Here is a 14,666-nt window from a genome sequence, read left to right as displayed (position 1 = left end):
TATCAATCCGTCGGGAGCGTTGTCAAGATTATAACACGCACACCACCGCCAAATGCAGAAATAACTTGAAATGTGGATAATGTGCTGGACTCCATTCCACACGTACCTGTCCGAACCTGCAGCATCCACCGCAGTCCTCCCCTTGTCCTGAACAACACCCGACTTATAGCTTTAAATGTAAAGCTCGACCCACACATTCACCGGGTAAACCTCAATTAGTCGCACCACTTTGCACTCAAAGTGAACACACGACCGACTCCACTTCTTCCTGCAATGTCCCACCTGATTCTCAGCCTGTTACAATATCTCAACTTCTTCAGGTCATCACATTAACGCTGCAAAACGTGCATCCTCTTCTAAGGCCGCATATACTCAACAAGTGCAGTATGCTGCCCGCTGCATATTCCATGTTACCTTCAATTTCACCTACACAGGCGAACGAGTTAACTTTCACACCACCCGTTTGGAAACATCTCTTTAAGATTATTATTTTCTCTGTAGATATCGTTATTATCTTTCTCAACATCAGTTCTCTCAATCAACATAAACCTCTCTTCGAACAACTTCTGGAAGAACATGTATCAGCGTTTCTACTAAACGAAGCGCAACTCACACATCGCATGTCTTGCAAGTTCTCAGGATACCAGATCTTACGAGCCGACAATCAAACACTGGCTGGATTTACTTCTCAGTTACCATGTCGTACCAAGCTCCTATTTCCAACCTTTCAAAATATTTTATCACAACCGTCTATTTCAAGGCTGTATACATCACCTTGGTGACCATTTACCTTCGCTCCGGAAATGAAATACCATACTCCTTTCTTCAGTATATCGCAAACAATTTTCGCCACTTCATTATCATGGCCGATAGCAACAATTATAGTAGACCCGTTTGCCAGAAGGTTCAATTCCAGGACTGGTTAAAACACGCATAAATTGTATTCTGCATAAACGTCCAAAATCAACACGTCCTCTCTCAGATACAACACCGGATGTTGTCATCACTTCAACTACCCTTTGCAGCAAATGTCATGTCGAACTCTTAGACCCTCTTGGCAGTGACCACCTTCCAGTCAAGTTAACTATCAAACTTTCTTTTCGCCTCAAGTGTTCTGTAAACATTCCTCCTAGGGAGGTTCCAAGATTTGACAAAGCTACTTGGGATAATTACAGACTTAATCACTTCTAAGCTTGAACATCTCCAGCCACCAAATACTGAGGATGAACTATATTCGGCGCTGGATGCTAGCGCCTCTTCTATTCATGCAGCATCTGCCGAGAATATACCTACCTCGCAAGTACATTCATAGCGTCCTCGATTACCGCCTGAGTTCCTTCGCATGATGTAATATGTCATTTATAGTCAAGGTTTTGAATTTTCTAAAATAATAATTGTAAATTGTAATTATCCTCGATTTTTCTGTTATTAAAACGAGATAACAAGTTTTGCACCGAATTGTAATAATCATAGTATCCTAACTGAGATTTAAATCATTTCAAGAAAAGCTATGGTTCTCAATGACCTCTGGTGGTACTTTTTGGAATGATAATTCTGTTCAAGTGCAGCGCTACCTGGGATCGTCAGATCACAGGCAGGTATCAAATAGGAAGGAAAACGATTATATTTGGTGTCAAAATTGAATATGTTTCAACCTAATCGGCTTCTAAATTAAATTAAGTGTTGATAGTGTATTTGATAAATTGTGAATATGTGAGTTTATTGCTGTAAAAAACCTTTGGTTTATAACTGGAATACCTACTGTAAGTAAATTATTTTCTAGAATTTCTCTTGGCAAGTTAGTACGCCATTTAACATTGTGGTTGTTTCTATGCTGCTATCGCTGGTCGATATTTGAATGATAATAAGTTTTATAGTTGAGTTCTCAATTTTGTGATCTAAATTAAATTCATTTTGTGTTATTTTTTGTATTCTCAAAATTTGGCAATTAATTATATTGTTTGAGTTTACAGATATAAAGTTGATAATATCCGATTTAACTCTATTATTTGACTAATGTAGAGCTTAGTTTACCTGGCGTGCTATGAGAGTATTTTTACTAGTAGCTATTGGATTTAATAAGTTCCCACTTTTGTTCAGTTACTTGAACTATACCAACATAACCATAATTTATTTTTTAGTGGGGGAATTAAATTCTCCTTCCTTCCAGCGTGCACGTTTAAGTTGTCTTTGCGGAGGCAGGTGCGCGTGTAACGTGTTAATATCCTTCCAAAATAATTGTAGTACTAATATAAATATATATTTAGAAACAGGATATACGTTACAAAACTAAATACCTGCCTGTGATCTCAGTTGGTGAGTGGGAATGTAAAATATGTTATTATTTTTGTTATATGATAGATAGAGCCGGATTATTCTGTAAAAGGGTTGCATTATAGTTAAGTAGTAAGTAAATAAAATTGTATTGAGCGTCACCGAGTGGTTCGTAAGATGGCGACCGGACCTGTTAATCATGACCTACGTCTTGAACTTGATCATTTCGAAAATGGTGATACTGGAGTTTTAGTAATTAACCAAGCTCAATTTGCAAATCCTAGTGTGGAAAATCACACTAGTGATCCTGGTGTTTTGAGTGACGCTGGAAAGAATAATACGGTAGAAAATGATTCATTTGTTATTGCAAGTGGCAATAAAAATCAGAGCGATAACGTTTGTATTAAGGCTTCGCCTAGTCGCCCGGGGGTGTCAGGTGGCCACGAGCAAACAGCAGTCGGCGGTCAAGGCCGTTCACCTCCAACAGCTGGTGGTAGCTTATCAGCACAAATACGAGCAATTCGTTCACACTTGGCTGGAACTCAGATATTTCCTTCAGAATCGGTTGTAAATAATTTCACATGCAATACTAATGCTTCTGTTTTGAGAACAGATTTAAGTAAACTTGTTACTCATTCAGCACAAAAATCTTTAAACGATTTTGCTCGTAATATACCCTTTTGTGATGGAAGCAAAGATATAGAACTCTTTCAGTTTTTGCTTTCTGTTTATAAAATTAATAAACTGAGGTTGTTTCCCTTAGAATGTATTATGATGTTGGCTATTGGAAAAACTACTGGGTTATTAAATACAGAATTACTTAAGTTGTTGGGCAATGTTAATGACTGGTTGGAGGTATGTCGTGCCTTACGAACTTCTCTGTTGACACCATTAGGCTTACGAGAAATAAATAGATTGTTTGTTGAACGTATTCAGAGCAAGAATGAAAATATATTAGAATATATCAGCAATATTTATGATGCTTATGTGGTGTTTCAAGGCACTCTAAATGAAGAGGGTATTAAAGTGAATGTTTTACAGGGTATGAAACCAGATATTAGATACGCAATCTTTAAATATAATATTCCATCAACTTATCAAGAACTTTATGAGGAAGTTGTTAAATATGTGAATTATGAAAGATCAAAATTAGTCTATGATGAAATGTGCGGGTCAAATTTTTCTATTGAGTGTAAAAAGAGAATAAAATGTTATTTTTGTGGCGGGAATCATAAGGTTATAAATTGTATGTATAAAAAGCAACAACAAAAACAACAGGCGGCCTTGATGAATAGAACGTCAACCGAGGATAATAGGAAACCTATAGCTACATTTATCGATGCGTATTTTTTGGGACGAAAGTTAGAAGGAGCCTTAGATACTTGCAGTACAGTGAATCTTTGTGATATAGACTCTTTTAAAGAATGGGAACAAAACACTAACTGGAGAGTGCAATATATTAAAGATACTTTTCGTGGAGTGGGGATTGGAAAGGAAGTGCTTTATTTAGATCAATGTGTTGTTCTACCGATAAAAATTGGTGGTTTAACTTACAAACTTAAATTCTTTTTGCATAAAAACTTGTCACCTAAGTTTATTATAGGAATAGACGGAATTAGTTTTCTTAAAGGAGCAATAGACATTAACAAGAAACAATTTATAATAGATGGTGGAAAAGTTAAAGTTCCAATAAGGTTAAATAATACCCCTACTCCTTTGAAAAATGATTCTGCCGCAGAAACTAATCATTCCAGGTCCCATAAGGTTCCGACTTCTAAATGGTTTGTGGAACATCAGGCGTATCGCGATGGTGTGCAAGCAGAAATAGGTTCAAACAGCAGAGCTACATCCAGGGCGGTGGTACATAATTTTCAACAGTCTGGTACACAGGGGGATGGATCCAATGTACGAGAGGATACGAGAACTCCTAATAGGCAGGCTACCAAGGTTTTGGTCGATCCCAAGTTGGTGAATGAAGATCCTGATTTACCAAGGTATGTAAGTGAATTGGTTGCTAATTATTCTGACGTTTTCAGTGATCGTATTGGAACAGTTAAAAACTTTGAGTATGAATTAAAAGTGACTGATGAAACCCCTATTCGAAATAAAGCATATCCGATTTCACGTAGTGAACAGAAGGAGATGGATAAAATTATTGATGATTGGTTAGAACAGAACATTATTGAAAAAAGTAATAGTTGTTGGGCTTTTCCTGCATTTTTAGTTAAAAATAAGAGTGGGGGAAGAAGATTAGTAGTTAATTACAAAGGTTTGAATGACAGACTGTTGGTTAATTCTCAATATACTCCGCTTATTGAGGATGTTATTGCACAATTATCTCAAGGGCGTATCTTTAGTGTGATCGATCTACGTAAAGCTTATCTACAACTGAAGATATCTGAGAATTCGCGCCAGTATACTGCGTTTTTGACGCACAGAGGCCTTTTTCAATTTCGTTATTTACCTTTCGGATTATCTGTGGGGTCTTACTTGTTGTCAAAACTTATGACAGACTTGTTATATCCCTTAAAAGAGGAAGGATTGGAGTGGTTTTTTGATGATGTCGTACTGGTTTCTAAAGATATTGTTTCGCATAAGAAATTGTTGACAAAAGTGTTGAATATTTTTCGTGAAAATGGTATTACGCTGTCACTTGATAAAAGTGTTATGTTTCAAACCAGAATTTCTTATTTAGGTCATATTATTGAATATAATAAATTTGAAATGGATCCTGCTCGCCTAGATATTATACGCAACTTACCAGCACCAAAAAATCGTCGGGGGGTGTTGCGTTTATGTTCATTCTTGCAATATTACTCAAGGTTCGTGCCTGGTTTTCATGAAATAATGCATCCAATAAATGAATTGAGATCTCCTAAGGTGGCATTTCATTGGGGACCCGCCCAGAAAAAAGCCTTAGATGATATCAAGGCAATGTTCGAATCCCACATTGTACTTAAATTACCCGATTTAAACCAAAAGTTTATAGTGTGTTGCGATTCATCATTAAAAAGTCTTGGAGGGGTGATCCAACAGTACGATTCAGAAGGCTACTTGAGACCTGTAGCATATTTCAGTCGAAAATTACGTCCTTATGATTATAGTAAGCCCATTTATTTGCTTGAATTGATGTCAGTAGTGGAGACTCTAGAACGATTTAAAATCTATTTACATAATAAATTTGAATTATTAGTAGATAATCAAAGTTTGTCTTATGCCCTCAAGAATATTAAACGTGTAAAAAAATATGGTAGCTTATTGCATAGGTTGTTTGCCTTTCATTTTGATGTTAAGCAGATATCGTCAAATTTAAATGTAACATCTGATTTTATTTCTAGAGTATATAACACCCATGATTTCGAATTGATTGAGAATGTACAATCTAGTGATGAGGAAATGCAAAACCTATGTATGGTAAATATGTGGGATATGCCCTATGCATCTTTATCTATTAAGTAGCATCAGTATAAAGATCCTTTTTTGTCAGAAATAATTAAAAAATTGGAAAGCAAACAACAGGTAGAAGGTTATAAATTGGTAAACGGAATACTTTGTAAGAAAACAAAAGCATATAAGAATCCCTATAAGGTTTGTGTTCCCAAAAATTTATGGAGAGTATTGTTGGAATTCTATCATGGACAAATTTTGCCCGGTGGTCACGGAGGGGTGAGCCGTACGATTGGGAAATTAGCCTCGCGCTATACATGGCCTGGTATCTTGAAAGATATTAAGGAATACGTAACCACTTGTAAAGAATGTCAATTAGCAAAAGCCGAAAATAGGAAAAAGATGGGGTTGCTAGTATCAGAATATGAAAAGACTGTAAACGGTCTTTGGTATGGAGATGTAATTGGGCCAATAACAAGATCAAAATCAGGACGTTATTGTTTAATTATAGTAGATGGCTGTTCACGTTTCGTTTATCTGGAACCTATTAAAGTTTTGTCCAGTCAAAGTATTATAAATAAGATGTATAGGTTAATGTGTAGGCATGGGTTTATACATGCTTTCGCCCATGATTGTCACTCGATTTTTGTATCTAAATTGTTCATGGACTTTTTATATAGTCAAGGAATCAAAGATATCAGGATTTCCCCTTACGCAGCCTTTTCGAATTTGAGTGAAAGATACATACGTTCTGTGAAAAATGGGTTAAAGATATTTTTCCATGATAAACAACAACAGTGGGATAAGGGCATACACGAAATTGAATTTTCACTCAATAATTCGATCCACACAGAACTAAAGTGTAGTCCAGTGGATATGGTATACGGGTATAATGTGTGTGACCCTCTTGACACTAAGTGGAATGTGGATAAAATATTTGTGGATAAGAATAAAGGTGAAATTTGGGCATCGGCGATGCGTAATATGGAGTTAGCGTGGAAGAGGAGGAAGGCGTTATATGATAAAAAGAGAATTCCTGTTGATTATAAGGTGGGGGATAAATTATTAATAAAATCGCAAGTTAAGTCATCATTGGTGGACAAGTTTAATAAGAGCTTGGCTTATCGTTGGGAGGGCCCATACACATTGGTCAAATTCCTGGGTCAGAACAGTGTTCAAATTAGATCTGATGCTAATCCTAATGATGTTCGTAGGTCACATGTAGCCCTTACTAAAAAGTATCGAGAGAGAAGAGATATAACTGCAACATAAAAAAAAAAAAAAAAAAATCCGGCTAATTTAGAGTATCTCAGTCTGAGTGTTACCGCTTACCACAGTTTTAGTTTGGTTGTGTATTTGTTTGTGTATTATTTGTTTTGATCAAATAGTAATTGTTATTTCTATTGCAGGCCTGCAATGCCGTGTTTTGTGTATTGTCGCGACTACCATTGATGTATGTATGTGTCCATAAATAAGTTAGGTTTCGGATATTGTCAATTATTGCAGAATTTGTCAGCTGTATGTAAGTAGTATGTTTTTATTGTTTATTGCCTAAATGGATGTTTTGGAGATCCAATATTTGTAAAAAAAAAAAAAAAAAATCAATTCTGCATTTCCGAGTCAGCTAAATTTTGTTAATTTGAGTATTGATAATTAGTTTCATAATGCTTATGAGGAATAAGATTTGAAATTAATCTATCCGATATTAGACAAGATTGAAGAATAATCTAGCCTGTATTATTATAATTTATTAATGAGTTAATTGCCATAATTATTAACGGGTGATGGATTAGAAGTAGAGGTCCATGAGTGAATGTATTTTGTATGGCGATGGATGATTCTCGTTATTATTAGTATTTGATTTTGTTTAGTTCGTTTCTTTTTCTTTTTCTTTTTGGGGGTTAGGTATGAATGATGGAGTGGATGATTCAAATTAACTAACGGAGATATTATTAGTAGTTACCTTATGGCAGTTGCTTATTAAATGGATTATAATTAGGAACATTTATATTAAAAAGGTTAACTTTTTAATTCGGAAGGGCAGGATGTGTGTAATATGTCATTTATAGTCAAGGTTTTGAATTTTCTAAAATAATAATTGTAAATTGTAATTATCCTCGATTTTTCTGTTATTAAAACGAGATAACAAGTTTTGCACCGAATTGTAATAATCATAGTATCCTAACTGAGATTTAAATCATTTCAAGAAAAGCTATGGTTCTCAATGACCTCTGGTGGTACTTTTTGGAATGATAATTTTGTTCAAGTGCAGCGCTACCTGGGATCGTCAGATCACAGGCAGGTATCAAATAGGAAGGAAAACGATTATATTTGGTGTCAAAATTGAATATGTTTCAACCTAATCGGCTTCTAAATTAAATTAAGTGTTGATAGTGTATTTGATAAATTGTGAATATGTGAGTTTATTGCTGTAAAAAACCTTTGGTTTATAACTGGAATACCTACTGTAAGTAAATTATTTTCTAGAATTTCTCTTGGCAAGTTAGTACGCCATTTAACATTGTGGTTGTTTCTATGCTGCTATCGCTGGTCGATATTTGAATGATAATAAGTTTTATAGTTGAGTTCTCAATTTTGTGATCTAAATTAAATTCATTTTGTGTTATTTTTTGTATTCTCAAAATTTGGCAATTAATTATATTGTTTGAGTTTACAGATATAAAGTTGATAATATCCGATTTAACTCTATTATTTGACTAATGTAGAGCTTAGTTTACCTGGCGTGCTATGAGAGTATTTTTACTAGTAGCTATTGGATTTAATAAGTTCCCACTTTTGTTCAGTTACTTGAACTATACCAACATAACCATAATTTATTTTTTAGTGGGGGAATTAAATTCTCCTTCCTTCCAGCGTGCACGTTTAAGTTGTCTTTGCGGAGGCAGGTGCGCGTGTAACGTGTTAATATCCCTCCAAAATAATTGTAGTACTAATATAAATATATATTTAGAAACAGGATATACGTTACAATGATCAGGCGTTCTTGACAATTTTAACGAGATTACGTACGTACAAAGAACGAAGAGGCCTTACGCCATCACCGACAAGTCCAACGTATGTGCGTTGTAGCCTATAAACTTCGAAACTGGGTAAAAACGTTCAATATGCTGTACGCTACTTTACACCCTACTAAATACTGGAACATTGACTAGAAAACTCACTCGAACACCTTATCTTCTCACTGACGGTGATCAACCACTCACCTCAGATAGTGTCAAAGCTCATGCTTTTGCGAATAATTTGCAAACCACCTTCACGACATTTTCTCCTGAAAGATCAGAATGACGCCATCGTGCTTATTCGTTTAATGTTTATTCAGTACAAAACATACCTTTCCAGCTCACCACGAACTTACCACACCTATCAGAGTTCCACAAATTCGATAAGTGAAACCTCGCAAACGTAGCACTGCTCCAGTCATGGACCTTATCACGTACCGTCAAATTAAAGAGAGTTCTTTCTGTTTACTGCCCCTTTTAGCCCATATTTTCACTTTCATTTTACGTACCGGTATCATTCCCGCCAATTACAAAACCTCCAAGACTTTAATGTTTCTAAAACCTAACAAGCCAGCTACCTACCGCCCAATCCAATTAACCACTGTTTTCTGCATAATTCTCCAACGCATTTTTGTAAACATATTTCATCCCCATTTCTCTTGCCATCGTATTATTCCACGCCTCAAGCAGGTTTCCGTTCTCGTATCGGTGTTCATGACCAGCTCTTACGCCTCAGCAATCTCCTTACAAATCACTTCAACCACTCACAGCCTTCATGTTTACTTCTATTCGATCTTGAGAAAGCTTTCGATAAGGTATGGCATCTTGCGGTCTTCTTTTAGCTTCTGCCATGTAACCTAGCAATGTGCTACATATGATTCAGTTTCAACTTTCTATCACGTCTCGTTACAAACACACACACACACACACACACACATATATATATATATATATATATATATATATATATAAACAACTCCTTATCATATCCTGTCCTTATTCATTCCGGCGTTCCACAGGGCTCAGCGTTATCTCCACTTCCCTATTTGCTCTTCGTTGCCGATCTTCCTCTACTTCCTCCAAATGTACATATTTTCCAGTTTACAGGCGACACAGCCTTTCATGCTCTTGGGAAAACGATCAATCAATTGAACACAGGACGCCAATCTCCCATCGGTATCTTTGTATAGTTGTTGCTGGAAGTGGCGATTACGCCTAAATTCTGAGAAGACTCAAGCAATAGTTTTTCCTGACCATAAGAGACGGTTCCGCGTCCATAGAAACCCAACACGCCTGCACCTTTCTGTTCTTGATACTCCCATCAAACCTACCAAATATGTAAAGTACCCAGGTGTTACATTTGATACTCACCTCACAAGGCGACCTCAATTAGCTCAAATTATCACTAAAGCGTCCAATAGACTGAATCTTCGTCGCCGACTCACAGGCACTACCTGGGGCGTACAAGCAGATACCATTCTCACAACAGATGTGTTCCTAAGACCCGTCCTCATCTATGGGTTTATTGCTTGGGTCGCTGCACATTCTACCTTCTACAACAAGCTCAAAATTCTAGAACGACACGCACTAGATATTGTATGTCTTATCAAGCTACCCAGCCCTACATAAGATCTGTATGATCGCGTGTCCTTTCCTCACATCCTTTTCATATATGAGAAACCCTTCCACATTCCTTCATCATCAATAGAGTTGCTCAGAAGCATCCCCTTTTCCTCGACATTCTGCACAGTGATATCGACTACGTTCCACACAATCCTGTCCGCCACCCGCCACTCTCCCTCCTATTTACTTTATACCGTTGTTCACTCCCAACAAAACATCCACATGAAGACATCGCATATGCTTTTGCTATTCATTCAGATTCGCACTACATCTTCCCATCATACGCACAGTAATCCATCTCTTCTAACAGGGCTCATTGTATCTCTCATCATGATCCTGAGCAGCCCCAGGATCGGAAAATAACATGCATTCGCCTAACTAACTCTTCCCTTTACTGTGTTGTGTTCAGTGCACCTCACCCTCATATCCATCTCACCACCCATCCTAGTGATTATGGATAAAGGCAATAATGTCTGCTATGGTAGTACAATGCTATATAAATTATGATCAATAAAATTTATATAAATTATTAAATCACTTAGACCATCCCTGCTGACTCCTTCCCACATGACTATTCGTTCTCTTCCCGACAAAAAGGCGTAACCCTTGTAAGGGGCTAACATGCCTTCAGCGTGTTAGAATTGTATAAAAAATACCCTACATATTTAACCAGCTGGCACAGCACAGCTTTCGTAACAAGTGTAGACTGTCTTCTTTGCTTACGTGCGAATGCATGGTGGTCGGAATTCAGTTTTGGGCAACAGGTTAGGAGAGATCGGGGCTTTCACACAAGTGGAAGCCTGCTGAAATACAATATTATTGTGTGATTTTGTTTGTCATTTCTTATTTCGTTACTTTACGCTTGCTTCATACACTCCACCGTTAACTGTGTAATCTTCCTCATCGCTTATGGTATCTAGCCATGGATACCGGGCAGGTTCCAGGACATTCAGCTTTCCGTCTATCTTCTATCTCTACGAAGATAGAAAAGCGGAAGCCTCGTAGGGAAACGTCTAAAGATGAAACAAGCCCAGATCGATCTCGCTTATCTCTTAGCAGCCCAGTATCGTCGCCAAGATCACCACCATCCAAGAAACACCATACAGATGCCAATAGCATCTCTACCTGAGACGATGCACGTCTCATCATTGATGAGGATCCTCCTCTTCTACCTGCTCCAAAGCTACAGCCAGAAGTTTACAGCTATCATGCTCAACACTACGATAATAAGTGCCGGAATCCGAAACTGCTTCTTCAACAAGTTCTGTAATACGGACCATGCTATGAGATATGAAATAGCAGAAACCAAGAACGGCTTAGTCATCAATTCATCATCATCGAAATTTGCTACTACCGTCCGAGATAAGCATAGCTTTAAAATCTTCGAAAAAACGCAATACTTTCGCCACTGACAAGTAGTAGACATACTCAACGCCCACCCACACGTCAACCACCTACTATGTCGGTAGCAATCCATGGGGTTGATCCGTCGGTAACAAATGCAGAGGTTGAATATGAACTCCCAGAGGAAGCCTACTCCTTCAAGAAACGTACCCGTACTTGGAACAATCAGATGCCTCCTTACATGGTCCGGAACTTGACCACTTCGCGAGACAAGATAAACGATCTTCTGGATAATGGCGTTTTCATCTTCAAAAAGCGACATCGTGTCGAACATTCAGGATCATCAGCAACACTTCCCCTTAGTTGCGAAAGTTGCCAGGAATACAGCACGCACTCTACTCATCGCTACAGAAACCAATTCAAATGTGGTTACTGCACTGAATCCCATTCAACGCGCACCTGCACCAATTTTCAGCAAGTTCCTACTTGTAATAGTTGCCGCCAAAGATCTATTGCCACTTACAGTTATAAATGTAAATGAGCGTACTCCAGAAGAAACTAAATCATAACTAGTAGTACTATTACGTACTCATGACGCCCAGAATCAAAACAGTGGATACACCACAGGAATCTTACCAATTTGCCACCCTTTATCGATTATTAGCATTCATCACTTTGACACTTTATAATGTCCATCCTTCTGCACGACCACTCATGCTACAGCGTGTTCAACAAGCAGCTCGAAATCTTTTCCATCTCGACTTACATGCAACCTTTAAAGCGGGGGGATCCACTACGTAGTTTGTATCAGTGTCAACAGAGGTCACCTGCGTTGGTCGCTTCAAGCGCTTTTGTAGTGAGCTCAGTTGGAACTAGCTTCTCAATGTAAAGTAAGGTGTTTCCATCCCAACATACCAAATGGTTTCGTTTCGTTTCAGGAAAATACAGGGTAAATCAACCTGAAATTGGCACAGACCAGTTTTTTTTCTCACTTTGTAGATTTTTTTTCAGATTTATTATATTAACTGGCAACATCGGCGTTATCTACTTTTTCCCCTGTCTTTCGTCGATGACATTTCCAAGTGGTGTCTGTTTATTTTTATTTTTTTAATTTATTGTAAAAAATTCGCGTTTAAGTCAAAGGCTTTCATGATATTCAAGTTTTCTGCTCGATTCTAGGCAATAGGTTAAGGAATATGCTTTCAGTGTTTTCGCGTTATTTATTGTTCTAATGGAAATGTTGCACATATTTTATGTTGATCGCTTCGTTAAACCGTAAGCGTGTTTGCACACGATACCGATAAAATCGGAGGAAGCCCCGATAATATCGGTGTCGGTGTCGGCGTACTTTGCACACGTCGCCGACAATATCGGTGGAAGCCCCGACAATATCGTTGCCGGTGATGAGCGAAGTAAGCGACACACAAAAAAATATTCTCCATATATGAAAACAATAATAATAATAATAATAATAATAATAATAATAATAATAATAATAATAATAATAATAATAATAATAATAATAAATAAAATAAAATAATTGGGAATATTATTTTTTAAAACAAGGACTACAAAAACTGTTCTGAAGAGGTGTGGAGGACGGTACAAAACTTAGAAAAAATAGCCCTATGCCTAAACATGTTTAGATCTAACAGTGCCGTTTTAAATAGATGCTGTAAACATATTATTTTCGTTTCGATGAGAATTGATGCTGCTGTACATTGCAAACTATATTAGTTTTATTTTTTGTTGGAACACTGTTACATATTGTATGTATATTATTTTGTTTTCCATGCAATTAACATTAATGTCATAGTAGATTAAATGATAAGATTCGATTTGCTTTACATTGCTCCATACATACACTGGCGCAAATCCCGGGGGAATGAAAGGGACATGTCCCCTCCAATCTTGGAACTGGGGAGATTGTCCCCCCCAATAATCCGATTTGAAATGTGTTTTTTGGGAGAGAAATTTGATTGTGTCCGATCGCTAGAACGGAAAGTGAGATGAAATTAATGTCCACTCAGAATAAGCCTCAAATCTGCCCGCCTCCCAATGTTGAAGACAACTCTGCTCCCCTGATCCTCCACAGCATTGTTTCTCGACTACAGAAATAGTTTGAACATCGCTATATATATAATATGGGAACGATCTTACCCCCCCCCCACCCCATGTTGAAGACAGATTTGCGCTGTTGCATACATACCTGTCGTTTCTCGTTTCTTTTTGTCCATGAACTTAAAATCTTGGGCAAGTCTTGCATAAACTTTTCGCCATGCTTTTTGCTTTTTAATTCTGTCCTTGAAAGAGCCTGTTATCTTATCCCATATGCAAGGTCTACATTCCACAAGTTCAATATGGGTTAAAATATCGAATGGAAAAATTCCTGCCATCTCTAAAAATCTAAGCAAAACTAGAAAGATACGAATGCAATAATACACAACCTTTTCATCTAGTCACTGTAGCTAAACTGCAGAACTCTATCAGGGGGTCGATCCCGGTACAAAGGGGAGAGGGAAAACTTGGATACATAGCTTTGGTCTTTGTTTTCAATTGCCATTCCACAAATTATTTTTAAAAAGGGCGGATTTGGGATAGTTTTGGAAATGAGAGAAAAAATCTGCAACAAGTGAAGCATGAAGTCACATCCCTATTATTGAGATCACAATCAAGAAAATGCCAAATGAGTAACTTGTCCTTGGAGCTTTGGAAAGAGTGTTTGATTGTGCTGGTTTCGTTTCAAAATAATAATAATTTACTTTGACTTGTCAACAAATATTCTATTCAATCATTGCTTATTGAGTGGAACCGGGAAAAGCGATTTGCACACAATTCTGATGAAAATAAAAGAAAGTAATAATAATCAGGATTTTTTCCATATGCTTATGTTCACAGTGTATCAAACTTTGAAAATGACGCTTAAATTAATTTCCAGAATGTATTAAAATTTAAAAGCATTAATAGATTAAAAAATATACCATCAAAGAGTATATACCATTCTGGAGATTAAAAAAT

At 37.1% G+C, this 14,666-nt stretch overlaps 1 protein-coding gene and 1 long non-coding RNA gene across 2 annotated transcripts in view; one reads left to right on the top strand and one right to left on the bottom strand.

The window, feature by feature from the left end:
* LOC145676623 (uncharacterized) overlaps positions 1–14,666 on the bottom strand; it is a 273,732-nt gene that overhangs the window by 19,487 nt on the left and 239,579 nt on the right. The gene's annotated exons all lie outside the window — the stretch shown is intronic.
* LOC145676625 (uncharacterized) lies at positions 3,512–7,129 on the top strand. Its single transcript, XM_081747458.1, has 2 exons — positions 3,512–4,268; positions 7,071–7,129. Exons 1-2 carry the CDS (start codon positions 3,523–3,525, stop codon positions 7,111–7,113), a joined length of 789 nt encoding a protein of 262 aa, XP_081603584.1. The 5' UTR covers positions 3,512–3,522; the 3' UTR covers positions 7,114–7,129.

This window comes from Thermobia domestica, unplaced genomic scaffold, assembly GCF_964235325.1.
Source record: "Thermobia domestica unplaced genomic scaffold, izTheDome1.hap1.1 HAP1_SCAFFOLD_247, whole genome shotgun sequence".
In the NCBI taxonomy this organism is placed as follows: Eukaryota; Metazoa; Arthropoda; class Insecta; order Zygentoma; family Lepismatidae; genus Thermobia; species Thermobia domestica.
Note: the sequence above shows the minus strand (reverse complement) of the source record. Positions and strands in the feature narration are given on the sequence as shown.